Genomic DNA, 28,000 nt, shown 5'->3' with positions numbered 1-28,000 from the left:
GAGGCGGTACAGAAGACGCATCGGGGCTACACAGCTGAACAAATAACCGAAGGTACAGCTAATCCACTGCATTTATTCATCAATCGTATTTCATCAATCGTATTTATTGAGCGCTTACTGTGTGCAGGGCAGTGTTTATTCAGTGTTTGCTTAGCGCTTGGGAGAGTGCAATAGAATAAAATTGGTAGACGTACTCCCTGTCCACAAGGAGCTTACAGTACGGAGGTGTCTCTGGGCCTCAGTTCCCTCATCTGTAAAATGGGAATGAAGACTGTGAGCCCCCCCCCCGTGGGACAACCTGATCACCTTGTAACCTCCCCAGCGCTTAGAACGGTGCTTTGCACGTAGTAAGCGCTTAATAAATGCCATTGTTATTATTATTATAAATAAAATGGATTGTAGATAAATGCTGTGAGGCGGAGGGCGGAGTGAATAAAGATAGGGATAAGTATTAAAAATGAGTAAAAGATGCGTCTGGTCACGAATGCTCGGGATAGGGATAAAATCCCGAAGTCTTAAGGGAGGGTCGTTAGGCCGATGGACTTTTTTTTTTCGATGGCATTTCTTAAGCGCTTACTCCGTGCAAAGCATCATCATCAATCGTATTTATTGAGCGCTTACTATGTGCAGAGCACTGTACTAAGCGCTTGGGAAGTACAAGCTGGCAACATCTAGAGACTAAGCGCTGGGGAGTTTACAAGGTGATCAGGTTGTCCCACGGGGGGCTCACGGTCTGAATCCCCATTTGACAGACGAGGGAACTGAGGCACAGAGAAGTAAAGTGGCTCGCCCAAAGTCACCCAGCTGACAAGTGGCGGAGCAGGGATTTGAACCCGTGACCTCTGACTCCAAAGCCCGGGCTCTTTCCACTGAGCCACGCTGCTCCCCCGTACTTGGGACTTGGACTTGGGGTGCTGTGAATCAAATGAAGAAGCGGCTTGGCTTGGTGGCTCAAGAACGGGCCCGGACGTCGGGAGACCCGGGTTCTAATTCCCACTCCGCCACTTGTCTGCTGTGTGACTTCGGGTAAGTCACTTCACGTCTCTGGGCCCCGGTTCCCTCATCTGTGAAATGGGGATGAATCAATCAATCGTATTTATTGAGCGCTTACCGTGTGCAAAGCACCGTACTATGTGTATGCTTTGCACATAGTAAGCGCTTAATAAATGCCATCATTATATATTATATTATATATCACGTATATTATATATAATATTAGCGTATTAATATTAATATATTAATTATATATTAAATTATAATATCAGTGTTAATATTAATTATATATTAAATTATATTGATTATATTAGTATTAATATTATTATATTATATTATTATATATTATATATATATTAAGCGCTTGGGAAGTACAAGTTGGCAACATATAGAGATGGTCCCTACCCAACAGTGGGCTCAAAGTCTAGAAGGGGGAGACAGAGAACAAAACCAAACATACTAACAGAATAAAATAAATAGAATAGATATGTACAAGTAAAATAAATAAATAAATACATACAGTAATAAGTATGTACCAACATATATACATATATATAGGTGCTGTGGGGAATCAATCAATCGTATTTATTGAGCGCTTACTGTGTGCAGAGCACTGTACTAAGCGCTTGGGAAGTACAAGTCGGTAACGTATAGAGACGGTCCCTACCCGACAGTGGGCTCACAGTCTAAAAGGGGGAGACAGAGAACAAAACCAAACATACTAACAAAATAAAATAAATAGAATAACAAATATGTACAAACATATACATATACAGGTGCTGTGGGGAATCAATCATTTGTGTTTATTGAGCGCTTACTGTGCGCGGAGCACTGTACTAAGCGCTTGGGAAGTCCAAGTTGGCAACATCTAGAAACGGTCCCTACCCAACAGTGGGCTCACAGTATAGGAGGGGGAGACAGAGAACAAAACAAAACATATTAACAAACTAAAATAAATAGAATAGATATGTACAAGTAAAATAAATAAATAAATACATACATACAGTAATAAATATGTAACTACATATATACAGGTGCCGTGGGGAATCAATCAATCGTATTTATTGAGCGCTTACTGTGTGCAGAACACTACTAAGCGCTTGGGAAGTCCAAGTTGGCAACATATAGAGACAGTCCCTACCCAACAGTGGGCTCACAGTCTAGAAGGGGGAGACAGAGAACAAAACCAAACATATTAACAAAATAAAATAAATAGAATAGATACGTACAAGTAAAATAAATAAATAAATACATACAGTAATAAATATGTACCAACATATATACATATATACAGGTGCTGTGGGGAATCAATCAATCGTATTTATTGGGTGCTTACTGTGTGCAGAGCACTGTACTAAGCGCTTGGGAAGTACAAGTTGGCAACATGTAGAGACGGTCCCTACCCAACAGTGGGCTCACAGTCTAGAAGGGGGAGACAGACAACAAAACCAAACATACTAACAAAATAAAATAAATAGAATAGATATGTACAAGTAAAATAAATAGAGTAATAAATATGTACAAATATATATACATATATACAGGTGCTGTGGGGAATCAATCAATCGTATTTATTGAGCGCTTACTGTGTGCAGAGCACTGTACTAAGCGCTTGGGAAGTCCAAGTTGGCAACACATAGAGACGGTCCCTACCCAGCAGTGGGCTCAAAGTCTAGAAGGGGGAGACAGACAACAAAATCAAACATATTAACAAAATAAAATAAATAGAATAGATATGTACAAGTAAAATAAATAAATACATACAGTAATAAATATGTGCAAACATATACATATACAGGTGCTGTGGGGAATCAATCGTATTTATTGAGCGCTTACTGTGTGCAGAGCACTGTACTAAGTGCTTGGGAAGTACAAGTTGGCAACATATAGACAGTCCCTACCCAACAGTGGGCTCACAGTCTAGAAGGGGGAGACAGAGAACAAAACCAAACATATTCACAAAATAAAATAAATAGAATAGATATGTACAAGTAAAATAAATAAATAAATAGAGTAATAAATATGTACATACATATATACAGGTGCTGTGGGGAATCAATCAATCATATTTATTGAGCACTTACTGTGCGCAGAGCACTGTACTAAGCGCTTGGGAAGTCCAAGTTGGCAACATCTAGAGACAGTCCCTACCCGACAGTGGGCTCACAGTCTAGAAGGGGGAGACAGAGAACAAAACAAAACATATTAACAAAATAAAATAAATAGAATACATATGTACAAGTAAAATAAACAAATACATACATACAGTAATAAATATGTACCAACATATATACATATATACAGGTGCTGTGGGGAATCAATCAATCGTATTTATTGAGTGCTTACTGTGTGCACAGCACTGTACTAAGCGCTTGGATAGTCCAAGTCGGCAGCATATAGAGACGGTCCCTACCCAACAGTGGGCTCACAGTCTCCAAGGGGGGGACAGAGAACAAAACAAAACATATTAACAAAATAAAATAAATAGAATAGATATGTACAAGTAAAAAATAAATAAATAGAGTAATAAATACGTACTCTGCAACCCCCAAGTGGGACAGGGACTGTGTCCAACCTGATTTGCTTGTACTCACCCCAGTGCTCAGTACGGTGCCTGGCACATAGTAAGCACTCCGCAATATTATGTTGCCAATTTGTACTTCCCAAGCGCTTAGTACAGTGCTCTGCACATAGTAAGCGCTCAATAAATACGATTGATGATGATGATGATGATGAAATACCACACTTGTTATTATTAGGTGGCCTACTGGCTAGAGCCCGGGCCTGGGAATCAGAAGGACCTGGGCTCTAGGCCCGGATCCGCCGTATGTCTGCTGTGTGGCCTTGGGCAAGTCACTTCACCTCTCTGGGCCTCAGTGCCCTCATCTGTAAAATGGGGATAAAAATGATGGTGTTTGTTAAGAGCTTACTATGTGCGAAGCACTGTTAGCGCGGGGTGGGGGATACAAGGTGATCAGGTGGTCCCATGTGAGGCTCACAGTCTTGATCCCCGTTTTACAGATGAGGGAACTGAGGTACAGAGAAGTGAAGTGGCTTGCCCAAGGCCACACAGCTGACAGTTGGAGGAGCAAGGATTAGAACCCACAACCTCCGACTCCCAAGCCCGGGCTCTTTCCGTGAAGAGCCGTGCTGGGGATGAAGACTGTGAGCCCCACGTGGGGCAACCTGATAACCTTGTATCTCTCCCCAGCGTTTAGAGCAGGGCTCGGCACGTAGTAAGCGCTTAACAAATACCTTAATTAATCTGTAAAAGGGGGATTCATTCATTCAATCGTATTTATTGAGCGCTTACTGTGTGCAGAGCACTGTACTAAGCACTTGGGGATGAAGGTTGTGAGCCTCATGTGGGACAGATCCAACCTGAATTAGCTTGTATCTACCTCAGCGCTTAGAATACTAATAATGATGGTATTTGTTAAGCGCTTACTATGTGCAAAGCACTGTTCTAAGCGCTGGGGACGTTACAAAGTGATCAGGTTGTCCCATGGGGGGGCTCACAGTTTTCATCCCCATTTTCCAGATGAGGGAACTGAGGCCTGGAGACATTAAGTGGCTCAGTGGAAAGAGCCCGGGCTTAGGAGTCAGAGGTCATGGGTTCAAATGCCGGCTCTGCCGGTTGTCAGCTGTGAGACTTTGGGCAAATCACTTCACTTCTCTGGGCCTCAGTTCCCTCCTCTGGAAAATGGGGATGAAGACTGTGAGCCCCACGTGGGACAACCCGATCACCTTGTGTCCTCCTCGGCGCTTAGAACTGTGCTTTGCACATTCATTCATTCATTCAATCGTATTTGTTGAGGCTTACTGTGTGCAGAGCACTGTACTAAGCGCTTGGGAAGTCCAAGTTGGCAGCATATAGAGACGGTCCCTACCCAACAGTGGGTTCACAGTCTAGAATCAATCAATCAATCAATTGTATTTATTGAGCGCTTACTGTGTGCAGAGCACTGTACTAAGCGCTTGGGAAGTCCAAGTTGGCAACATATAGAGACGGTCCCTACCCAACAGCGAGTTCACAGTCTAGAAGGGGGAGACAGACAACAAAACAAAACATATTAACAAAGTAAAATAAATAGAATAAATATGTACAAGTAAAATAGAGTAATAAAACGCTTATTGCCATCACTATTGTGAGCCCACTGTTGGGCGGGGACTGTCTCTATATGTTGCCAATTTGTACTTCCCAAGCACTTAGTCCAGTGCTCTGCACACAGTAAGCGCTCAATAAATACGATTGATGATGATGATGATGATGATTATTAAGTGACTTGCCCAAAGTCACACAGCTGACAGTTGGCAGAGCAGGATTTGAACCCATGACCTCTGACTCCAAAGCCCGGGCTCTTTCCACTGGGCCACAGTGCTTGACACATAGCAGTCATTAGTATTAGTATTATTGCTGTTATTTTTATTGATATTATGATATTATTATTATTATTATTATTATTATTATTATTATTATTATTACTATTATGATGATTACAATTCCCTTCGCGCGAAAAGGCGGGAAAGAGGCGCGCGTCGGGCCTTTAACGGCGGCTCCCCCCACTCTTGGACCAAACCATGTCGTCACCTTCCCCCCCTCCCGGCATGCAGTGGTACAGCCCAACGTCTCTGATTGGTGGATTCGCGGTCGCGGGGCGGGGCCAGCCGAGAGGGATCAGGCGCGCCCCGCGCATGCGCCGCACTGCGTCCCGGGGAGCGGAGCCGACAACATGGTGAGTGGGCGAGGGGCGCATGCGCGGGAGGCCTAGGCCGCAAAATGGTAGTAATAATAATCATGAATATATTTGTTAGGCGCTTACTATGTGCCAAGCACTGTTCTAAGCACCGGGGTGGATGCAAGGGAATCAGGTTGTCCCACCTGGGGCTCACTTTTAATCCCCATTTTACCCACGAGGCCCAGAGAAGTATTTTATTTTGTTAGTAGGTTTGGTTTTGTTCCCTGTCTCCCCCTTTTAGACTGTGAGCCCACTGTTGGGTAGGGACTGTCTCTAGATGTTGCCAATTTGTACTTCCCAAGCGCTTAGTACAGTGCTCTGCACATAGTAAGCGCTCAATAAATACGATTGATGATGCTGATGAAGTGACTTGCCTAAGGTCACCCAGCAGACAAGTATAGGAGGCGGGATTAGAACCCACGACCTCCGACCCCCAAGCCACAACCGGGTAAAGGGGAGCGGGGCCGTTCTGTCTCAAATAATGGTGTTTATTGAGCGCCTTTTTTGTGCAGAGCGTTTGGGGGAGTCCAGTGCAACAGGTCCCTGTCCTTAACGGCTTTATAGTCGGGGTGGGCTGTAGCCAGTGGTATTTATTCGACGCGTGTTATGTGCAGTCCACTGTACTAGACGCCTGGGAGAGGCCCACATAACGGTTATGGACAGGGTGCCTGCCCACGAGGACCGGTCGTAAGACAAAAATGTGGTGTTAATTTGAGCGCGTGTTACATGCACAGCACTGTACTAAGCGCATGAGGGAGTCCAGTACAGCAGTTCCTGCGCACGAGGACATGGGCTAGACGGGACAGGCCATAGTCAATCAGTCGTGCTTACTATGTGCCGAGCACTGTACTAAGCGCACAGCTCCCTGCCCACGACCATGTGGGCTAGACGGGACCGCTTATAGCCAAAGTGGTGCTTACTATGTGCGGAGCACTGTACCAAGCGCGAGGGAGAGTCCAGTACAGTACTTTCCTGCCCACAATGGCATGAGCTAGACGGGGCGGTGTTCACTGAGCGCTTACTATGTGCAGAGCACTGTGGTGGCGCAGTGGAAAGACCACGGGCTTGGGAGTCGGGAGGCATGGGTTCGAATCCCCTTCTAGACTGTGAGCCCGCCGTTGGGTAGGGCCCGTCTCTGTATGTTTCCAACTTGGACTTCCCAAGCGCTTAGTACAGTGCTCTGCACGCAGTAATTGTTCAATAAATACGACTGAATGGAAAGAATCCCAGCTACCCCACATGTCTGCTGCGCTTAGTACAGTGCTCTGCACACAGTAAGCGCTCAGTAAATACGATTGATTGATTGCTGCGTGACTCTGGGTTAATCCCTTCTCTGTGCCTCAATTCTCTCATCTATAAAATGGGGATTAAGTCAGTGAGCCCCACGTGGGACAACCTGATCACCCTGTATCCCTCCCAGCGCTTAGAACACATCGTCAGCGCTTAACAAATGCCATCATTATTATTATTAAACGAATAGGGGAGTACAATCCAACAGCCCCCTGCCCATTTTGTACATATTTATTACTTTATTTTATTTGTACGTATCCTATTTATTTTATTTTGTTAGTATGTTTGGTTTTATTCTCTGTCTCCCCATTTTAGACAGTGAGCCCACTGTTGGGTAGGGACTGTCTCTAGATGTTGCCAAGTTGTACTTCCCAAGCGCTTAGTACAGTGCTCTGCACACAGTAAGCGCTCAATAAATACGATTGATTGATTGAGCGCTTACTGTGTGCGGAGCACTGTACTAAGCGCTTGCCCACGACGACAGGGGGGACAGACCACAGTCAACCAGTAGTAATCAATCAATCGTATTTATTAAGCGCTTACTGTGTGCAGAGCACTGGACTAAGCGCTTGCCCACGACGACAGGGGGGACAGGCCACAGTCAACCAGTAGTAATCAATCAGTCGTCTTTATTGAGCGTTTACTGTGTGCAGAGCACTGTACTAAGCGCTCGCCCACGACGACAGGGGGGGACAGGCCACAGTCAACCAGTAGTAATCAATCAATCGTATTTATTGAGCGCTTACTGTGTGCAGAGCACTGTACTAAGCGCTCGCCCACGACGACAGGGGGGACAGGCCACAGTCAACCAGCAGTAATCAATCAATCGTATTTATTGAGCGCTTACTGTGCGCAGAGCACTGTACTAAGCGCTCGCCCACGACGACCGGGGGGGGGGGGGGGGGGGGACAGGCCACAGTCAACCAGTAGTAATCAATCAATCTTATTTATTGAGCGCTTACTGTGTGCCAAGCACTGTACTAAGCGCTTGGGAAGTCCAAGTTGGCAACATCTAGAGACGGCCCCTACCCAACAGGGGGCTCACAGTCTAAAAGGGGGCGACAGAACAAAACCAAACATACTAACAAAATAAGATAAATAGATAAATAAATAATTATTTATAATATCATTTATTTATAATATAATATTTATAGCACAATAATATATAATAAATTAATATATAATATAATATCTTTAATAGTTATTTATAATGTTATTTATTTATCATATCATTTATTTATAATATAATATTTATAGTATGATAATATATAATGGTGTGTGATATATTAATGTATAATATAATATCTTTAATATTTATTTATAATGTTATTTATTTATAAATATAAAGAAACTGAGCGCTTTCTCCGCGCGGAGCACTGTACTGGACGGGCGGGGGGGAGTCCAATACAGCGGGCGGCAGGGCCTCGGGCGGAAGTGGCACGTGGTAGGCCGCGGCCTGGCTGCCCCCCCCCCCCCAACGTGGCGGCGCGCATGCGCGGGGCCCCCGCCGTCCCGTGATCCTTTGCGCGCTCTCCCCCAGGTCCTGCTGCACTTGCTCTTCGAGCACGCGGCGGGCTACGCCCTGCTGGCCCTGAAGGAGGTGGAGGAGATCGGCCTGCTGCTGCCGCAGGTGAGTGTCGGCCTAGGCCTTCCGGCCCGCGTGCGCACGCGCGGAGCCTCCTCTGCGCATGCTCGGTGTGGCGCGCGTCCGCGGGGTCTCCTTTGCGCATGCTCAGGTTGGCGCGCGTGCGCGCCCGGGCCCGCGGGAGTGCCTGCGTAATGGCGGCCGCCACGTGGGAACGGCTGCGCATGCGCGCGCCCCCCTGCTTAGTCATTCATTCAATCGTAATTATGGAGCGCTTACCGTGTGCAGAGCACTGTACTAAGCGCTTGGGAAGTACACTCGTATTCATTCATCCAATCGTATTTATTGAGCGCTTACTGTGTGCAGAGCACTGGACTAAGCGCTTGGGAAGTACATTCATTCATTCAATCGTATTTAATGAGTGCTTACTGTGTGCAGAGCACTGTACTAAGCGCTTGGGAAGTATACTCGTATTCATTCATTCAGTCGTATTTATTGAGCGCTTACCGTGTGCAGAGCACTGTACTAAGGGTTTGGGAAGTACACTCGTATTCATTCATTCAATCGTATTTAATGAGTGCTTACTGTGTGCAGAGCACTGTACTAAGCGCTTGGGAAGTATACTTGTATTCATTCATTCATTCAGTCGTATTTATTGAGCACTTACTGTGTGCAGAGCACTGTACTAAGCGCTTGGGAAGTGTACTCGTATTCATTCATTCAATCGTATTTATTGAGTGCTTACCGTGTGCAGAGCACTGTATTAAGCGCTTGGGAAGTACACTCGTATTCATTCATTCAATCGTATTTAGTGAGCGCTTACCGTGTGCAGAGCACTGTACTAAGCGCTTGGGAAGTACACTCGTATTCATTCATTCAATCGTATTTATTGAGCACTTACTGTGCAGAACACTGTACTAAGCGCTTGGGAAGTACACTCATATTCATTCAATCATATTTAATGAGTGCTTACTGTGTGCAGAGCACTGTACTAAGCGCTTGGGAAGTACACTCATATTCACTCATTCATTCGTATTTATTGAGCGCTTACTGTGTGCAGAGCACTGTACTAAGCGCTTGGGAAGTACACTCATTCATTCATTCAATCGTATTTAGTGAGCGCTTACTGTGTGCAGAGCACTGGACTAAGAACTTGGGAAGTATACTCGTATTCATTCATACATTCAATCGTATTCAGCGCTTACTGTGTGCAGAGCACTGTACTAAGCGCTTGGAAAGTATACTCGTATTCATTCATTCAGTCGTATTTAGTGAGCGCTTACTGTGTGCAGAGCACTGTACTAAGCACTTCGGAAGTATACTCGTATTCATTCAATCGTATTGAGCGCTTACTGTGTGCAGAGCACTGTACTAAGCGCTTGGGAAGTACACTTGTATTCATTCATTCAATCGTATTTATTGAGCGCTTACTGTGTGCAGAGCACTGTACTAAGCGCTTGGGAAGTACAAGTTGGCAACATATAGAGGCGGTCCCTACCCAACAGTGGGCTCACAGTATTGACTGATACTGTGATTGATTGATTCAGAGAAGCTGCGTGGCTCAGTGGAAAGAGCCTGGGCTTTGGAGTCAGTGGTCACGGGTTCAAATTCCAGCTCCGCCAACTGTCAGCTGGGTGACTTTGGGCAAGTCACTTCACTTCTCTGTGCCTCAGTTCCCTCATCTGGAAAATGGGGGTGAAGACTGCGAGCCCCCAGTGGGACAACCTGATCACCTTATCCTCCCCAATGCTTAGAACAGTGCTCTGCACATAGTAAGCGCTTAATAAATGCCGTTATTATTATTATTATTGAGCGCTTACTGTGTGCAGAGCACAGGACAAAGCTCTTGGGAAGTACAGTCGTATAGATTGAGCACTTAGTTCAGTCGTATTGAGCGCTCATTGTGTGCAGAGCACTGAACTATAAACTTGGGAAGTACAGTCGTATTGATTGAGCGCTTAGTTCATTCAGTCCTATTGATTGAGCGCTTACTGTGTGCAGAGCCCTAGACTAAGCGCTTCGTGAGTGCGCAGCACTGTACTTAGCACTTGGGAAAGTACAACAATAGAGACAATCTCTGCCCACCTCCTCCAGGAGGCCTTCCCAGACTGAGCCCCTTCCTTCCTCTCCCCCTCGTCCCCTTCTCCATCCCCCCATCTTACCTCCTTCCCTTCCCCCCAGCACCTGTATATATGTATATACGTTTGCACATATTTATTACTCTATTTATTTTACTTGTGCATATTTATTCTATTTATTTTATTCTGTTAATATGTTTTATTTCGTTGTCTGTCTCCCCCTTCTAGACTGTGAGCCCGCTGTTGGGTAGGGACCGTCTCTAGATGTTGCCAACTTGGACTTCCCAAGCGCTTAGTACAGTGCTCTGCACATAGTAAGCGCTCAATAAATATGATTGATTGATTTGTACATATTTATTACTCTATTGTACTTGTACATAGCTATTCTATTTATTTAATTTTGTCAGTATGTTTGGTTTTGTTCTCTGTCTCCCCCTTTTAGACTGTGAGCCCGCTGTTGGGTAGGGACTGTCTCTATATGTTGCCAATTCGTACTTCCCAAGCGCTCAGTACAGTGCTCTGCACATAGTAAGCGCTCAATCAATACGATTGATGTCGATGATGGGTGCAAAAGCACCGTCCGCATGTTTTGTCTGTCTCCCCCTTCTAGACTGTGAGCCTGTTGTTGGGTAGGGGCCGTCTCTGTTGCCAGCTTGTGCTCAGTACGGTGCTCTGCACACGGTAATCACTCAATCAGTCGTATTTATTGAGCGCTTACTGTGTGCAGAGCACTGTACTAAGCGCCTGGGAAGTACAAGTTGGCAGTAAGCACTCAAATACAACCGAATGAATGATTTAGGGGAGGCCTCTTGGAGGAGGTGGGCCTTCAGGAAAGGTTTGACGGCGACGGCGGCGGCGGGGAGACGGTCTTTGTCCAGTCCTTAAGGCTTCATTCCCTTTGCTCGTAGGTCGAGGAGTCCGTGCTGAACCTGAGCAAGTTCCACAACCTCGTCCGCCTCGTGGCCTTCTCGCCCTTCACGTCGGCCCAAAGCGCGCTGGACAATGCCAATGCCATCTCCGAGGGTGAGCCTGGACCCATTTCGGCCCCGATTCCTTGGCGGTCGTGTGGTGACCTTCTGCCCACCCCCCCAGCGCTTACGGACCTATCGCGAAGCGCTGCTGGTTCCCTCTTAATTTATTTTCCTTTTGGTTTTTCCCACGAGATTAAACCCCCAAGGGCAGGGGTCGTATCCGTTAAGTCTGGTGAACGCTCCCGAGCGTGGAAGAGTAAAGGTGTCCTAAGTGCCATCGATTGATGGCCAAGGAAAGAGGTGACCCTCCAGCGGGCAACAATCGGTAGCCCTTGTGGGTACCTTTAAAATTCCTTGGTTTCCTCTTTCTGTAGTTTATTTTCATAACTTTTTCACAAGCTCCCGAGGGCAAGGATCGGATCGATTCCAGTCCATAATCCCGTGCGTTTAGGAAAGCGATCAGCAGACCTTTAAACTTCCTTGGTTTCCTCTTTCTGTAGTTTATTTTCATGATTTTTTCACGAGCTCCCGGGGGCAAGGATCGGATCGATTCCAGTCCATAATCCCGTGCGTTTAGGAAAGTGATCTGCAGACCTTTAAACTTTCTTGGTTTCCTCTTTCTGTAGTTTATTTTCCTGACTTTTTCACAAGCTCCTGAGGGCAACGATGGGATCGATTCCAGTCCATAATCCCGTGCGTTTAGGAAAGTGATCTGCGGGCCTTTAAACTTCCTTGGTTTCCTCTTTCTGTAGTTTATTTTCATGACTTTTTCACAAACTCCTGGGGGCAAGGATCGGGTCGATTCCAGTCCGTAATCCCGTGCATTTAGGAAAGCGATCTGCAGACCTTTAAACTTCCTTGGTTTCCTCTTTCTGTAGTTTATTTTCATGACTTTTTCACAAGCTCCCAAGGGCAAGGATCGGATCGATTCCAGTCCATAGTCCCGTGCATTTAGGAAAGTGATCTGCAGACTTTTAAATTTCCTTGGTTTCCTCTTTCTGTAGTTTATTTTCATGACTTTTTCACAAGCTCTTGGGGGCAAGGATCGGATCGATTCCAGTCCATAATCCCATGCGTTTAGGAAAGTGATCTGCAGACCTTTAAACTTCCTTGGTTTCCTCTTTCTGTAGTTTATTTTCATGAGTTTTTCACAAGCTCCTGAGGGCAAGGCTCGGATCGATTCAAGTCCATAGTCCCGTGCATTTAGGAAAGTGATCTGCAGACTTTTAAATTTCCTTCGTTTCCTCTTTCTGTAGTTTATTTTTATGAGTTTTTCACAAGCTCCTGAGGGCAAGGATCGGGTCGATTCCAGTCCATAATCCCGTGCGTTTAGGAAAATGATCTGCAGACCTTTAAACTTCCTTGGTTTCCTGTTTCTGTAGTTTATTTTCATGACTTTCATGAGCTCCCGGGGGCAAGGATCGGATCGATTCCAGTCCATAATCCCGTGCATTTAGGAAAGTGATCTGCAGACCTTTAAACTTCCTTGGTTTCCTCTTTCTGTAGTTATTTTCATGACTTTTTCACGAGCTCCCGAGGGCAAGGATCGGATCGATTCCAGTCCATAATCCCGTGCGTTTAGGAAAGTGATGTGCAGACCTTTAAACTTCCTTGGTTTCCTCTTTCTGTAGTTTATTTTCGTGACTTTTTCACGAGCTCCCCGGGGCAAGGATCGGATCGGTTCCAGTCCATAATCCCGTGCGTTTAGGAAAGCGATGTGCAGACCTTTAAACTTCCTTGGTTTCCTCTTTCTGTAGTTTATTTTCATGACTTTTTCACAAGCTCCTGAGGGCAAGGATCGGATCGATTCCAGTCCATAATCCCGTGCATTTAGGAAAGCGATGTGCAGACCTTTAAACTTCCTTGGTTTCCTCTTTCTGTAGTTTATTTTCATGACTTTTTCACAAGCTCCTGAGGGCAAGGATCGGATCGATTCCAGTCCATAATCCCGTGCATTTAGGAAAGTGATCTGCAGACCTTTAAACTTCCTTGGTTTCCTCTTTCTGTAGTTTATTTTCATGACTTTTTCACAAGCTCCTAGGGGCAAGGATCAGATCGATTCCAGTCCCTAATCCCGTGCGTTTAGGAAAGCGATCTGCAGACCTTTAAAATTCCTTGGTTTCCTCTTTCTGTAGTTTATTTTCATGACTTTTTCACAAGCTCCCGAGGGCAACGGTGGGATCAATTCCAGTCCATAATCCCGTGCGTTGAGGAAAGTGATCTGCAGACCTTTAAACTTCCTTGGTTTCCTCTTTCTGTAGTTTATTTTCGTGACTTTTTCACAAGGTCCCAGGGGCAAGGATCGGATCGATTCCAGTCCATAGTCCCGTGCGTTTAGGAAAGCGATCTGCAGACCTTTAAAATTCCTTGGTTTCCTCTTTCCGTAGTTTATTTTCATGACTTTTTCACAAGCTCCTAGGGGCAAGGATCAGATCGATTCCAGTCCCTAATCCCGTGCGTTTAGGAAAGTGATCTGCAGACCTTTAAACTTCCTTGGTTTCCTCTTTCTGTAGTTTATTTTCATGAGTTTTTTACAAGCTCCTGAGGGCAACGATGGGGTCAATCCCAGTCCATAATCCCGTGCGTTGAGGAAAGTGATCTGCAGACCTTTAAACTTCCTTGGTTTCCTCTTTCTGTAGTTTATTTTCGTGACTTTTTCACAAGGTCCCAAGGGCAAGGATCGGATCGATTCCAGTCCATAGTCCCGTGCGTTTAGGAAAGCGATCTGCAGACCTTTAAAATTCCTTGGTTTCCTCTTTCTGTAGTTTATTTTCATGACTTTTTCACAAGCTCCTAGGGGCAAGGATCAGATCGATTCCAGTCCCTAATCCCGTGCGTTTAGGAAAGTGATCTGCAGACCTTTAAACTTCCTTGGTTTCCTCTTTCTGTAGTTTATTTTCATGAGTTTTTCACAAGCTCCTGAGGGCAACGATGGGGTCAATCCCAGTCCATAATCCCGTGCGTTGAGGAAAGTGATCTGCAGACCGTTAAACTTCCTTGGTTTCCTCTTTCTGTAGTTTATTTTCATGACTTTTTCACAAGCTCCAGGGGGCAAGGATCGGATCGATTCCAGTCCATAATCCCATGCGTTTAGGAAAGCGATCTGCAGACCTTCAAACTTCCTTGGTTTCCTCTTTCTGTAGTTTATTTTCATGACTTTTTCACAAGCTCCCGGGGGCAAGGATGGGATCGATTCCAGTCCATAATCCCGTGCGTTTAGGAAAGCGATCTGCAGACCTTTAAACTTCCTTGGTTTCCTCTTTCTGTAGTTTATTTTCATGACTTTTTCACAAGCTCCCGAGGGCAAGGATCGGATCGATTCCAGTCCATAATCCCGTGCGTTTAGGAAAGTGATCTGCAGACCTTTAAACTTCCTTGGTTTCCTCTTTCTGTAGTTTATTTTCATGACTTTTTCACAAGCTCCTGAGGGCAAGGATCGGATCGATTCCAGTCCATGGTCCCGTGGGTTTAGGAAAGTGATCTGCAGACCTTTAAACTTCCTTGGTTTCCTCTTTCTGTAGTTTATTTTCATGACTTTTTCACAAGCTCCCGGGGGCAAGGATCGGGTCGATTCCAGTCCATAATACCGTGCGTTTAGGAAAGTGATCTGCAGACCTTTAAACTTCCTTGGTTTCCTCTTTTTGTAGTTTATTTTCGTGACTTTTTCACAAGCTCCTGAGGGCAACGATGGGATCGATTCCAGTCCATAATCCCGTGTGTTTAGGAAAGTGATTTGCAGACTTTTAAACTTCCTTGGTTTCCTCTTTCTGTAGTTTATTTTCATGACTTTTTCACGAGCTCCCGAGGGCAAGGATCGGATCGATTCCAGTCCATAATCCCGTGTGTTTAGGAAAGTGATCTGCAGACCTTTAAACTTCCTTGGTTTCCTCTTTCTGTAGTTTATTTTCATGACTTTTTCACAAGCTCCTGGGGGCAAGGATCGGATCAATTCCTAAACGCACGGGATTATGGGCTGGAAAGTGATCTGCAGACCTTTAAAATTCCTTGATTTCCTCTTTCTGTAGTTTATTTTCATGACTTTTTCACAAGCTCCTGAGGGCAAGGATCGGGTCGATTCCAGTCCATAGTCCCGTGCATTTAGGAAAGTGATTTTCAGACTAAACCCTCGATAAATACCGCTGATGGGTGTTTGCAGCGTCAACCCAAAGGGCACCAAGAGAAGCAGTGTGGCTTAGCACAGACGGAGGACCTGGGTTCTGATAATAGCCGCCGCTCATTTGCCGTGTGACCTTGGGCAAGCTGCTTAACTTGGGTGCCTCTGTTTCATTTTCTTTTTTTAATGCTTAAGGGCTACATGTCAGGCACTGAACTACGCTAATCCCTGGGATAGGTGGAAGATGGGTTTTGGACGCAGTCCCCGTCCCACGTGGGGCTCGCGCTCTTAATCCCCATTTACTGAGGCCCGGAGAAGTTAAGCAGCTTGCCCGAGGTCACCAACTGCAAAATGGTGATTCGATCCCCATTCTCCCGCTCGTTGAGATCGGGAGCCCCGGCGTGGGAGGGCTTGATCGCCCGTATCGACCCCGCCGCTTGAAGCGTTTGACGCATAGTGAGCGCTCACCGTAGACCGTAGAGCCGCGGGCCAGATCCACGAGTCCCCGCGTGGGCCCTGATGGGTCTCGGCGGCCTCCCCCGGCCCCCCCCAGGCGTGGTGCACGAAGACCTGCGTCTGCTGCTGGACACCAACCTGCCAGCCAAGAAGAAGAAAGTGGTGCTGGGAGTCGGGGATCCCAAGATCGGAGCGGCGATCCAGGAGGAGCTGGGTTATCCGTGCCAGGCGGGGGGCGTGGTGGCTGAAATCCTCCGAGGTGAGGGGGCCTGTCGAAGGTGGAGGTCCGGGGGCGAGCTTGGGGGGCCAGCTGATGACCAGACGCTGAGCCGCCCGTCCCCCCCGCAGGCGTCCGGCTGCATTTCCCCTCCCTGGTGAAGGGACTGACGGCCACGTCGGCCTCCAAGGCCCAGCTGGGCCTGGGCCACAGCTACTCCCGCTCCAAGGTCAAGTTCAACGTCAACCGCGTGGACAACATGATCATCCAGGCCATCAGCCTGTTGGACCAGCTGGAGAAGGACATCAACACCTTCTCCATGCGCGTCCGGTACGGAGGCGCGGCGAGGCGGGGGTGGTGGTGGTCCCTCCTCTCGCTTACCGCAGGCGGCGGCGGCCCCGCCGACTGTACAGAAAGAGGAGGCAGAGCAGGCAGCCCCGAATACACCCCGGCGGCGGAGTCCGTGCCCCGACTGGACTGTGATCGGGGGGACAGCCCCGTCCCCGCGGGCGCGCGGTCGGGTGCCCCCCGGCCCGGTCCTGAGGAGCACCCCCTCGGCGTCGCCCGCAGGGAGTGGTACGGCTATCACTTCCCCGAGCTGGTGCGCCTCGTCAGCGACAGCACGACTTACTGCCGCCTGGCCCAGCTGATCGGCTGCCGGCGGGAGCTCAGCGAGGAGAAGCTGGAGGCGCTGGAGGAGGTGACCATGGACGGCGCCAAGGCCCAGGCCATCCTGGACGCCTCCCGTTCCTCCATGGGTCCGTCCCGGGGCCGGGGCCGGGCGGCGGGCGGGGGGGCCGGCGTCTCCCCCGCCCGCTCACCTGGGCTCCCTCGGCCGCAGGCATGGACGTCTCCCCCATCGACCTCATCAACATCGAGAGCTTCTCGCGGCGGGTCGTGTCGCTGTCCGAGTACCGGCTCGGCCTCCTGCGGTACCTGTGCTCCAAGATGAACCAGGTGGCTCCCAGCCTGGCCGCCCTCATCGGCGAGGTGGTGAGTCCCGGGGCCGGGGGCCCGGGGGCCGCGGCGGAGACGTGATGTGCCAGTGAAATCTGTCAATCCTCTGAGACCTCGTGAACGACACGCCCGTCACTGCTGATCTCTGCCGGCCCGGGGGCGGGGTGGACGAGAGGGGCGTCCGGTAGGTGACCGTGCACGTCCCCCCTAGGTGGGCGCCCGCCTCATCTCCCACGCCGGCAGCCTGACCAGCCTGGCCAAGTACCCCGCGTCCACGGTGCAGATCCTGGGGGCCGAGAAGGCCTTGTTCAGGTACGGCTGCAGCGTGGTCGCGGTGATGGCGGCCGCCGGGCCCCGACCCCCGGCCCCCGGCCGCGGGCGTGACGGGCCGGCCCGGCCACTGAGCGACCACCCAGCCCGGGGAGGGGGACGGCCGGGCTTCCCCAGCCGACGCCCAGCAGGTTAGGGGGCCGGCCGGGGTGGAAAGAGGGCTGGGGCGGGTGCTCCGTCCCTCCCGCTCCGGTCGCCGACCGCCCCCCGGCTTCCCCCGCAGGGCCCTGAAGACGCGGGGGAACACCCCCAAGTACGGGCTCATCTTCCACTCGACCTTCATCGGCCGGGCGGCCGCCAAGAACAAAGGCCGCATCTCCCGCTACCTGGCCAACAAGTGCAGCATCGCCGCCCGCATCGACTGCTTCTCGGGTGGGCGGCCGGGGCGGGCGGAGGGGGACGGGGACGGCCGGGGGGGCTTCCGCCGTGATGGGATGATTTTTCGTCAACAGCAGTTCACCCCGTGAGTGTTGACAAGCCTGGGTCTGAGCGGAGGCGGGGACCGGGCGCGGGGAGGGGGCCGCGGGGCCGGCGAGCTCACCTGCCCCCCGGGGCCCCCGGCAGAGGTGCCCACCAGCGTGTTCGGGGAGAAGCTGCGTGAGCAGGTGGAGGAGAGGCTGTCCTTCTACGAGACGGGAGAGCCGCCCCGCAAGAACCTGGACGTGATGAAGGAGGCCGTGGTGGAGGTCAGCGGGCAGCGGGGGCGTAAGGGGCGAGGACCCGGGTGGAGGTGATGAGCGACTCGGTCCTGAATCCGGCGTGAGGGCGAAAGCTGATTTAATGAGCCTGATCCACCCTGGCTGGGGGCGAGCCGGGGGGTCCGGGGGGGCTCCCCGGGCACTCAGCGTCGTCCTCCCGCCCGCCTCGCTCAGGCCGGGGAGGTGGCAGCCGAGCTGCGCAGGAAGCTGGCGAAGAAAGAGAAGAAGCGGCTGAAGAAGCGGCGGAAGCTCGAGGCCGCCGCGGCCGAAGGGGACGCGGACGGCCCCGAGGCCAACGGCGAGGTGAGCTCAGGGCCTCGCCGATCCCCCGGGGGGTGGCCGAAGGCGGGGAGCCCCTCCGCAACCCCTGCTCCGATCGTCCGGCCCCAGGAGCCGGGGCAGAAACGGAAGAAGAAAAAGAAGCGGCGGTCGGAGGCCGAGGAGAACGGAGTGGAAGGGGAGGAGGAGGAGGAGGAGGAGGAACCGCAGACCCCCAAACCCAAGAAGAAGAGGAAGTCGGGACCCCCCGCAGAAGACCCGGAGTCGCCCCCTCCTAAGAAGAGCAAAAAGAAAAAGGCCCGGGCCCAGTCGGAAGAGGATTAAGAGGCCGGCCGCCGCCTCCGGACTTGTTTTCCCCCCCCGCCTCCCGCGCCGTGCCCCTCCGTCAATAAACCACGCCGGAGTCTGTAGGCCGTGCGGGCCGGAGCCCCCTTTTATTGGAATTCTGCTGCTGGCCCAGCGGCCCGGTCCGCCTCAGGTCTTGGGGGGAAGTAGAGGCAGGCTGGCGACGACGGCCTGGGTGAAGTCCTGGGCTGTGGCGTAGCCGCCCATGTCGGTGGTGCGGACCTGCGGGAGGGGAACGACAGGGCTGTTGGAGGGGCTGTGGGGGGGCCCCCACTACTGCTCCGCCCTCTACTAGCTTAGTATTCATCTAATAGTATTCATCTACTAGCTTAACATTCATTTTTATTGAGTGCTTAGCACTGTACTAAGCGCTTGGGAGGTACAGTGCAGCAACAGATAGACAATCCCTGCCCACAAAGCGCTCACAGTCTAGGAGAAGATGTACTTTTGTATATCAATCAATCAATCGTATTTATTGAGCGCTTACTATGTGCAGAGCACTGTACTAAGCGCTTGGGAAGTACAAATTGGCAACACATAGAGACAGTCCCTACCCAACAGTGGGCTCACAGTCTAAAATGGGCTCACAGTATACTTGTGCTTAGTGCTGTGGGGTGGGGAGGGAGAGCTTCGTTCGGGAAGGCTTCCTGGAGGTGAGCTTTTGCTGTACTAAGTAGGAGGGTAGAGGAGTTTACAGATGAGTTTTGATCGTATTTATTGAGCGCTCACTGTGTGCAGAGCACTGTACTAAGCGCTTGGGAAGTCTAAGTTGGCAGCATCTAGAGACAGTCCCTGCCCAAGAGTGGGCTCACAGTCTAAAAGGGGGAGGCAGAGAACAAAACCAAACATACTAGATATGTACAAGTAAAATAGAGTAATAAATATGTACAAGCATATATACATATATACAGGTGCTGTGGGGAAGGGAAGGAGGTAAGGTAAGGTGGGGATGGAGAGGGGGAGGAGGGGTAGAGTAAAATAAAGAGTAATAAATATGTACAAACAAGGTGGGCATGGCTTGCTGGGAGTTGGAGGGCCATCTATATTTTGCCAGTTTGTACTTCCCAAGCGCTTGGTACAGTGCTCTGCACATAGTAAGCGCTCAATAAATACGATTGATGATGATGATGATCCCAGCTCACATTGTGACCACGCTCAAGGTGTGATGTGCAAAAAAGAGGCGGCAATCTTGGTCAAAAATAAGTTTATTGAGACTGAGCAGACGCTGGGCCAGCTGAGGAATGTAGTAGGTGGAGGGAGGGGGGGTTTAGGGTTAGGCGGGAATGTGTTGCTTTCCAAACCGCTGTTGGGGGGGGGGGGGGGGGGGGGGGCGGCGGCCCCCCGGATTAGAGCCCAAACTGGGGGTGCAGGTGGTCGATGACGGATTTGACGAAGTCGGAGGTGGTGCTGTACCCGCCCATGTCCCGCGTCCGCACCTGGAGGCCCACGGATGCAGCCGGCTGAGTTGGGGGGCGGGAAGGGACCCCCCCCCCCCCCCCCCCCCAGGTCCTTTCACTCACCTTTCCGACTTTGATCACCTTCTTCACGGCATCAGAGATGAGGTTTGAGTGATACTCCAGGCTGCGGGAGCGGTAAATGCGCTGTTGTTATTTGTTGGGCGCTTGGGAGAGGCCCGCCCCTGCCCACAAGGAGCTTACCGGCTCCAAGGGGAGAGGGTGCTCAAAATGCCCGATCCGTCCCCGGCCTCCCCTCCCGGTGCCCCCCGGGGCCGGGCACCTACTTGAGATGCCGCAGCATGTTGGTGGCGGAGAGCAGCATGGCGGTGGGGTTGGCGATGTTCCTGCCCACGGCCTGGGCGAAGGGATGGCGGGCACCCTGAGGGCGAAAGCCAGGGCGACGCCGCTCGGAAAGGGCCCCGCCACTGACCCATCCCTCTCCACCCCCTTCAGAGCCTTACCCAATCAATCAATCAATCGTATTTATTGAGCGCTTACTATGTGCAGAGCACTGTACTAAGCGCTACCGAAGGCACGCCACCTCTGAGAAGGCTTCCCTTCCCTCTTCTCCCACTCCCTTCTGCCTCGCTCTTCATTCACTCATTCAATCGTATTTATTGAGCGCTTACTGTGTGCAGAGCACTGGACTGAGCGCTTGGGAAGTCCAATTCAGCAATGACAAGAGATGATCCCCGCCCACTCTGGGCTTACAGTACTACGCAGTTGGGGAAGCAGCATGGCTCAGTGGAAGGAGCCCGGGCTTTGGAGCCAGAGGTCATGGGTTCGAATCCCAGCTCCGCCACATGGGCAAGTCACTTAACTTCTCTGAGCCTCAGTTCCCTCATCTGTAAAATGGGGATTAAGACTGTGAGCCCCCCGTGGGACAACTTGATCAGCTTGTATCTCCCCCCCAGCGCTTAGAACAGTGCTCTGCACATAGTAAGCGCTTAACAAATGCTATTATTATTATTATTATTACAATATAACAGATGCACTCGCTGCCCACAAGGAGCAAAAAAATTGCAGGTAATAGAGGCAACCAGCTCTAAGGATGCAGGGGTTGGGATGAATTATGTTGCCAATTTGTACTTCCCAAGCGCTTAGTACAGTGCTCTGCACATAGTAAGCGCTCAATATGATTGATGATGATGATATCAGGCTACTTAAACGGCTTGGGCCCAAGTATATAAAGTGATGCAGTACGGAGGGGAAATGGGGGGCGATTAGAACAGGCTTCCTCTAGAGAAGGGATTTCTGGTAAGGCTTTGAAAATGAGGGGAGTTGGGGTGTGGCAGCTTGGATTTCATCATCATCATCAATCGTATTTATTGAGCACTTACTATGTGCAGAGCACTGTACTAAGCGCTTGGGAAGTACAAATTGGCAACATCTAGAGGCGGTCCCTACCCAACAGTGGGCTCACAGTCTAAAAGGGGGAGACTTAAATGGTTTGGGCCCAAGTATATAAAGCGATGCAGAACGGAGGGGAAATGGGGGGCGATTAGTCAGAGCAGGCTTCCTCGAGAGAAGGGATTTCTGGTAAGGCTTTGAAAATGAGGGGAGTTGGGGTGTGGCAGCTTGGATTTCATCATCATCATCATCAGAAATCGTATTTATTGAGCGCTTACTGTGTACTAAGCGCTTGGGAAGTACAATTTGGCAACATATAGAGACGGTCCCTACCCAACGGTGGGCTCGCAGTCTACAAGGGGGATTTGCTCCCTTTATTCCCGCCTCCCTCGGCACTTCCAGACGCATCCGTTGATGGACACGTGGGACGCTCCGCTGCTCGCGGGCGTTTTGCCGGGTCGGGCACGGTCCCCGTTCCCATCTCAAAGGCGAGCCGACCGAGGCCGAGGGAGGCCCGGGGTCGCGGGGCGACTCACCGTCTCAAAGACGGCGTACTCGGCGCTGTAGCTCTCGCCCGGGACCACGCCGGCGCCCCCGACCAGCCCCGCTGCCAGGTTGTCGATGATGTTGCCGTACAGGTTGGGCATCACCAGCACGTCGAACTGGTACGGGTTCTGGACCAGCTGCGGGGAGGGGAGGGATGGAGGAGCTGGGGCGGCCACGCGGGGAGCCCGGTTGGGGGGCGGGGGGCGGCGCCTGACCTGCATGCAGCAGTTGTCGATGATCATCGTCTCGAACCGGACCTTGGGGTACAGCTCGGCCACCTCCTCGCAGCACTGCAGGAACAGCCCGTCCCCCAGCTTCCTGCGCGGACGAGCACGGCCGCGTTGGGGGGGCCGGGATGGGACGGGCGGCCCACCCACCCACCCGCCGGCCCCCCGCCGCCGCCGCCGCTCACATGATGTTGGCCTTGTGCACGGCCGTGACCTTGCGGCGCCCCTGCTTGGTGGCGTAGTCGAAGGCGAACTTGGCGATGCGCTGCGACTTGGCCCGCGTGACGATCTTCAGGCACTCGATCACGCCCCGGGCGCTCTGGGGACGGAGGCGGGGCGGGGGGTGGCGACGATCGGGGGCCCCCCCCCGGCGACAACTGTCGCCAACCTGTACTTCCCAAGCGCTCGGCACAGCGCTCTGCCCGTAGTGAGCGCTCACTAAATACGACCGATTGACCGATAACCCCCCCGCCCTCCCCGGCGGCCCCGCACCTCGTGCTCCAGGGAGCTGTACTCGCCCTCCGTCTGCTCGCGGATGATGACCAGGTCCAGGTTGTTGTGCCGCGTCTTGTACCCGGGCAGACTCTTCACGTGCACCACGTTGGCAAACAGGTCCAGCTTGCGTCTGGGGGGCCGCGGGGGCGGTCAGTTGGTAGCCGGGGGAGGAGACGGGACCCTCCTCGCCCCCCCGCCCCCCGAGCCGCCCTACCTGAGCCGCATGTCGTAGGAAGCCAGTTCTCCCTTGTACTCCATCGGCGTGTGGATCTTCCCTGGGGGCAAGGCCGGAGGGCACCGCGTGGGCATTGGCGCGGGCACCGCCCCAGCGAGTGGGAGTCTGAGCTCCTGGGCTTATAATAATAATAATAATAATAATAATGGCATTTATTAAGCGCTTACTATGGGCAGAGCACTGTTCTAAGCACCGGGGGGATACAAGGTGATCAAGTTGTCCCACACGGGGCTCACAGTCTTCATCCCCGTTTTACAGATGAGGTGACTGAGGCTCAGAGAAGTGAAGTGACTTGCCCAAGGTCACACAGCAGGCACGTGGTGGAGTCGGCATTTGAACCCATGCCCTCTGACTCCAAAGCCCGGGCTCTTTCCACTGAGCCACGCTGCTCCTCTGAAGCAGCTTGTGGAAAGGGGAGCCCCGGGAAGCAGCCTGACCTAGTGGACGGGCCCCGGGTTCAAATCCCCGCTCCGCCGACCGTCTGTCGCGCGACCTTGGGGACGTCACTTCCCTTCGTGATGACGTTTATGGAGCGCTTACTAGGTGCGGAGCGCTGCTCTCCGCGCCGGGGGCGGGGGGATACGAGGTGATCACCGTGGCTCGGTGGAAAGAGCCCGGGCTTTGGAGTCGGAGGTCACGGGTTCGAATCCCGGCTCCGCCACACGTCTGCCGTGTGGCCTTGGGCAAGTCACTTAACTTCTCGGAGCCCCAGTGACCTCATCTGTAAAATGGGGATGATGACCGTGAGCCCCACGCGGGACCACCTGATCACCTTGTATCCCCCCCGGCGCTTACAGCAGTGCTTTGCGCATAGTAAGCGCTTGACAAATGCCATCGTCATTATTATTATTATTAGCAGGTTGCCCCACGGGGGGGCAACCCAGTCTCCACCCCCGTTTTCCAGATGAGGGAACTGAGGCCCAGAGAAGTGACTTGCCCAAGGTCACGCAGCTGGCAGAGGCGGCGATCTGAACCCATGACCTCGGACTCCAAAGCCCGGGCTCTTCCCACGGAGCTAGGCCTCGGTTCTCTCATCTGTAAAATGGGGATTAAGAGCGGGTGCCTCCCCCCCGACCCGCCCCGGGACGGGGACCGGGTCCGACCCCATGTGCCCGTGTCCACCCCGGCGCTGGGCACGGTGCCCGGCACACGAAGACGACACCGATGAGGGCTACGCACCGATGAGGGCCACCTTGTTCTGTTTCATGGAGTCCAGGACCTGTTCCAGCTTCTCTTCGGAGGCCATGTTCTGCACCTCGCTCAGGTGGTGCTCCTGGAACTCCACGGGGACGTTGGCCGCCTGGGGAGGAAGCGAGTGTTGGGTTCGAGACCCCCCCCAAGAGACCCGACCTCCTCCGCCCCGGGACGGAGGGCCTCGATTAGACCGTGAGCCCGCTGTTGGGTACGGACCGCCTCCATATGTTGCCAACTCGGACTTCCCAAGCGCTTACTACAGTGCTCTGCACACAGGAAGCGCTCAATAAATACGACTGATGATGATGATGATGACCTTGAAGAAGGGCCTCGGTTACTGACCTTGAAGACCTCCTTGACGGCGTGCATGAGCTCGGGTCCCACGCCGTCCCCGGGCAGCATGGTCACCGGGAACGCCCCCTCCACCTGCACCGGCTCCGCCTGCGGACACAGGGCGGGATGGGAGGGACGCCCCCGCCCCCCCCCTCCTCCGAGCAGCCCTCCGGATTGCCCCGGCGGGGGACCTCTCCTGGGGGCAGCTCCCTCGGATTACCTCGGCGGGGTGGCTTCACCTGGGTGCGCGGGAAGCGACCCCAGTGATGATAACGGTGGCGTTTATTAAGCGCTTACTATGTGCCAAGCACTGTTCTAAGCGCTGGGGGGAACAGGTGGTCAGCAGGTGGTCCCACGGGGGGCTCACACTCTTAATCCTCATTTTCCAGATGAGGCAACGGAGGCCCGGAGAAGTGAAGTACAGTGCTTAGTACGGTGCTCTGCACACAGTAAGCGCTCAATAAATACGATTGATTGATTGAAGTAGCTTGCCCAAGGTCACAGAGCCCGCGTGGCTCAGTGGAAAAAAAGCCCGGGCTTAGGAGTCGGAGGTCATGGGTTCAAATCTCAACTCCGCCGCCTGTCACCGGTGTGACTTTGGGCTAGTCACTTCTCTGGGCCTCAGTTCCCTCATCTGTAAAATGGGGGTGAAGCCCGTGAGCCCCCCGTGGGATAACCTCCCAAGTGCTTTGTACGTAGTAAGCGCTTAATAAATGTCATGATTATTCCCAGGGCCTCAGTCCCCTCATCTGGAAAATGGGGATGAAGACTGGGAGCCCCCCGTGGGACAACCGTGCTTAGAACAGTGCTTTGCACATAGTAAGCACTTAACAAATGCTATTATTATTATATCACCCTGTAACCTCCCCAGCACTTAGAACAGTGCTTTGCACACAGTAAGCACTTACTATTATTATCACCTTGTCACTTCCCCAGCGCTTAGAACAGTGCTTTGAACATAGTAAGCGCTTACCGAATGCTATTATTGTCATCTTGTCACCTCCCCTGCGCTTAGAACAGTGCTTTGAACATAGTGAGCGCCTAACAAATGCTATTATTGTCACCTCCCCAGCGCTTAGAACAGTGCTTTGCACATAGTGTTTAATAAATGCTATTATCATCACCTTGTCACCTCCCCAGCGCTTAGAACAGTGCTTTGCACATAGTAAGCACTTAACGAATGTTACTATTATTGTCACCTCCCCAGCGCTTAGAACAGTGCTTTGCACATAGTAAGCGCCTGATAAATGTTACCTTGTCACCTTGTTACCTTGTCACCTCCCCAGCACTTAGAACAGTGCTTTGCACATAATAAGCGCTTAACGAATGTTACTATTATTATCACCTCGTCACCTCCCCAGCGCTTAGAACAGTGCTTTGCACATAGTAAGCGCTTGATAAATGGTACCACCTTGTCACCTCCCCAGCGCTTAGAAGTGCTTTGCACATAGTAAGCACTTAACGAATGCTATTATCATCTCGTCACCTCCCCAGCGCTTAGAACAGTGCTTTGCACATAGTAAGCGCCTAACAAAGGCCATTATCACCTTGTCACCTCCCCAGCACTTAGAACAGTGCTTTGCACATAGTAAGCAATTAATAAACGCTATTATCACCTTGTCACCTCCCCAGCGCTTAGAAGTGCTTTGCACATAGTAAGCGCTTCCTGAATGCTATTATTATCACCTCGTCACCTCCCCAGCGCTTAGAACAGTGCTTTGCACATCCTAAGCGCTTAATCCATGCTATTATGATCACCTCCCCAGCGCTCAGAACAGTGGTTTGCACATGGTAAGCGCTTAATACAAGCCGTTATGCTGCTGATGATGATGAAGGTGAGCAGGCCCCTGGCTCTTTCCTTTCCCCGGGAGCCCTCCTCCTTTTCCTCCTCCTCCTCCAGGCAGCCCCCCGGATTTCCTGACCTGGTTTCTTGGGGAGGCCCGTGCGGTGGGGGCGGAGGTGAAAAGCCCCCTAACGAGTCCGGAGCCCCGGGCGGCGACGAAGGCCTGCAGAAAGGGGGGGGGGGGGGGCAGGCTTGTCAATCAATCAATCAATCATCATCATCAATTGTATTTATTGAGCGCTTACTATGTGCAGAGCACTGTACTAAGCGCTTGGGAAGTACAAATTGGCAACATATAGAGACAGTCCCTACCCAACAGTGGGCTCACAGTCTAAAAGGGGGAGACAGAGACCAAACATACTAACAAAATAAAATAAATAGAATAGATATGTACAAATAAATTAAATAAATAGAGTAAAAAAATATGTACAAACATATACACATATATACAGGTGCTGTGGGGAAGGGAGGGAGGTAAGAAATCGTATTTATTTTGTTAGTATGTTTGGTTTTGTTCTGTCTCCCCCTTTTAGACTGCGAGCCCACTGGTGGGTAGGGACTGTCTCGATATGTTGCCAATTTGTCCTTCCCAAGCGCTTAGTCCAGTGCTCTGCACACAGTCAGCGCTCAGTAAATACGATTGATGATGATGATTGAGCGCTTACTGTGTGCAGTATTACTCTATTTATTTATTTATTTTACTTGCACATAGCTATCCTATTTATTTTGTTAGTATATTTGGTTTTGTTCTCTGTCTCCCCCTTTTAGACTGCGAGCCCACTGGTGGGTAGGGACTGTCTCTATACGTTGCCAATTTGTCCTTCCCAAGCGCTTAGTCCAGTGCTCTGCACACAGTCAGCGCTCAGTAAATACGATTGATGATGATGATTGAGCGCTTACTGTGTGCAGTATTACTCTAGGACTTCCCAAGCGCTTAGTCCAGTGCTCTGCACATAGTAAGCGCTCAATAAATACGATTGGTGATGATGATGCAGAGCACTGGACTAAACGCTTGGGAAGGTCAAGCTGTCAGCACTTGTGACTCGTCCTTCCCAAGCGCTCAGTACAGTGCTGCGCACACAGTAGGCGCTCAATAAGTACGATTGATCGATTGATTGATTGCCCCCCCCGTGACCCCGCCGTGACCCCGGGCCTCACCCGAGCCAACGCGCCGGTCCTGCTCAGCGTGGCCATGCTCCCCCAGAAGCCTTCGCGGCCGGAAGTGACGTCACTGCGGCAGGGAGCCGGGCAACCCCCCGCGCAGGCCA

The 28,000-nt window shown here is 51.3% G+C and overlaps 2 protein-coding genes and 3 non-coding genes across 6 annotated transcripts; 4 read left to right on the top strand and 1 right to left on the bottom strand.

Moving 5' to 3' along the window:
• Window position 1: 1 nt before the first annotated feature.
• On the top strand, window positions 2-19,119 carry NOP56 (NOP56 ribonucleoprotein). The gene is made up of 13 exons (XM_038744514.1): window positions 2-52; window positions 5,608-5,729; window positions 8,563-8,652; window positions 11,594-11,708; window positions 16,324-16,485; window positions 16,575-16,773; window positions 17,014-17,201; window positions 17,285-17,436; window positions 17,612-17,712; window positions 17,954-18,102; window positions 18,295-18,416; window positions 18,603-18,731; window positions 18,819-19,119. The coding sequence occupies exons 2-13, from the start codon at window positions 5,727-5,729 to the stop codon at window positions 19,029-19,031; spliced, it is 1,623 nt and encodes a 540-aa protein (XP_038600442.1). The 5' UTR covers window positions 2-52; window positions 5,608-5,726; the 3' UTR covers window positions 19,032-19,119.
• Window positions 16,808-16,940, top strand: LOC119927567. Its single transcript, XR_005450559.1, has one exon. It is a non-coding gene; the product is annotated as a small nucleolar RNA SNORA51 (small nucleolar RNA).
• LOC119927592 lies at window positions 18,152-18,223 on the top strand. Its single transcript, XR_005450579.1, has one exon. It is a non-coding gene; the product is annotated as a small nucleolar RNA SNORD56 (small nucleolar RNA).
• LOC119927584 lies at window positions 18,456-18,523 on the top strand. The gene has a single exon (XR_005450574.1). It is a non-coding gene; the product is annotated as a small nucleolar RNA SNORD57 (small nucleolar RNA).
• On the bottom strand, window positions 19,118-27,957 carry IDH3B (isocitrate dehydrogenase (NAD(+)) 3 non-catalytic subunit beta). 2 transcript variants are annotated; one of them, XM_038744517.1, is made up of 12 exons: window positions 27,891-27,957; window positions 26,812-26,895; window positions 24,899-24,997; window positions 24,542-24,662; window positions 23,342-23,402; window positions 23,125-23,257; window positions 22,818-22,951; window positions 22,621-22,723; window positions 22,396-22,542; window positions 20,794-20,888; window positions 20,573-20,633; window positions 19,118-19,274 (listed from the first exon to the last, which is right to left on the bottom strand). In XM_038744517.1, the coding sequence occupies exons 1-12, from the start codon at window positions 27,924-27,926 to the stop codon at window positions 19,182-19,184; spliced, it is 1,167 nt and encodes a 388-aa protein (XP_038600445.1). In that variant the 5' UTR covers window positions 27,927-27,957; the 3' UTR covers window positions 19,118-19,181. The 2 variants fall into 2 exon arrangements, with proteins under 2 accessions (XP_038600445.1, XP_038600446.1); XM_038744518.1 differs by lacking the exon at window positions 19,118-19,274 and adding an exon at window positions 20,374-20,488.
• Window positions 27,958-28,000: the final 43 nt, after the last annotated feature.

The sequence above is a fragment of the Tachyglossus aculeatus genome, chromosome 4 (genome assembly GCF_015852505.1).
Source record: "Tachyglossus aculeatus isolate mTacAcu1 chromosome 4, mTacAcu1.pri, whole genome shotgun sequence".
Lineage (NCBI taxonomy): Eukaryota > Metazoa > Chordata > Mammalia > Monotremata > Tachyglossidae > Tachyglossus > Tachyglossus aculeatus.
The sequence above is the reverse complement of the archived record's forward strand: the minus strand, read 5'-3'. Positions and strand labels throughout refer to the sequence as shown.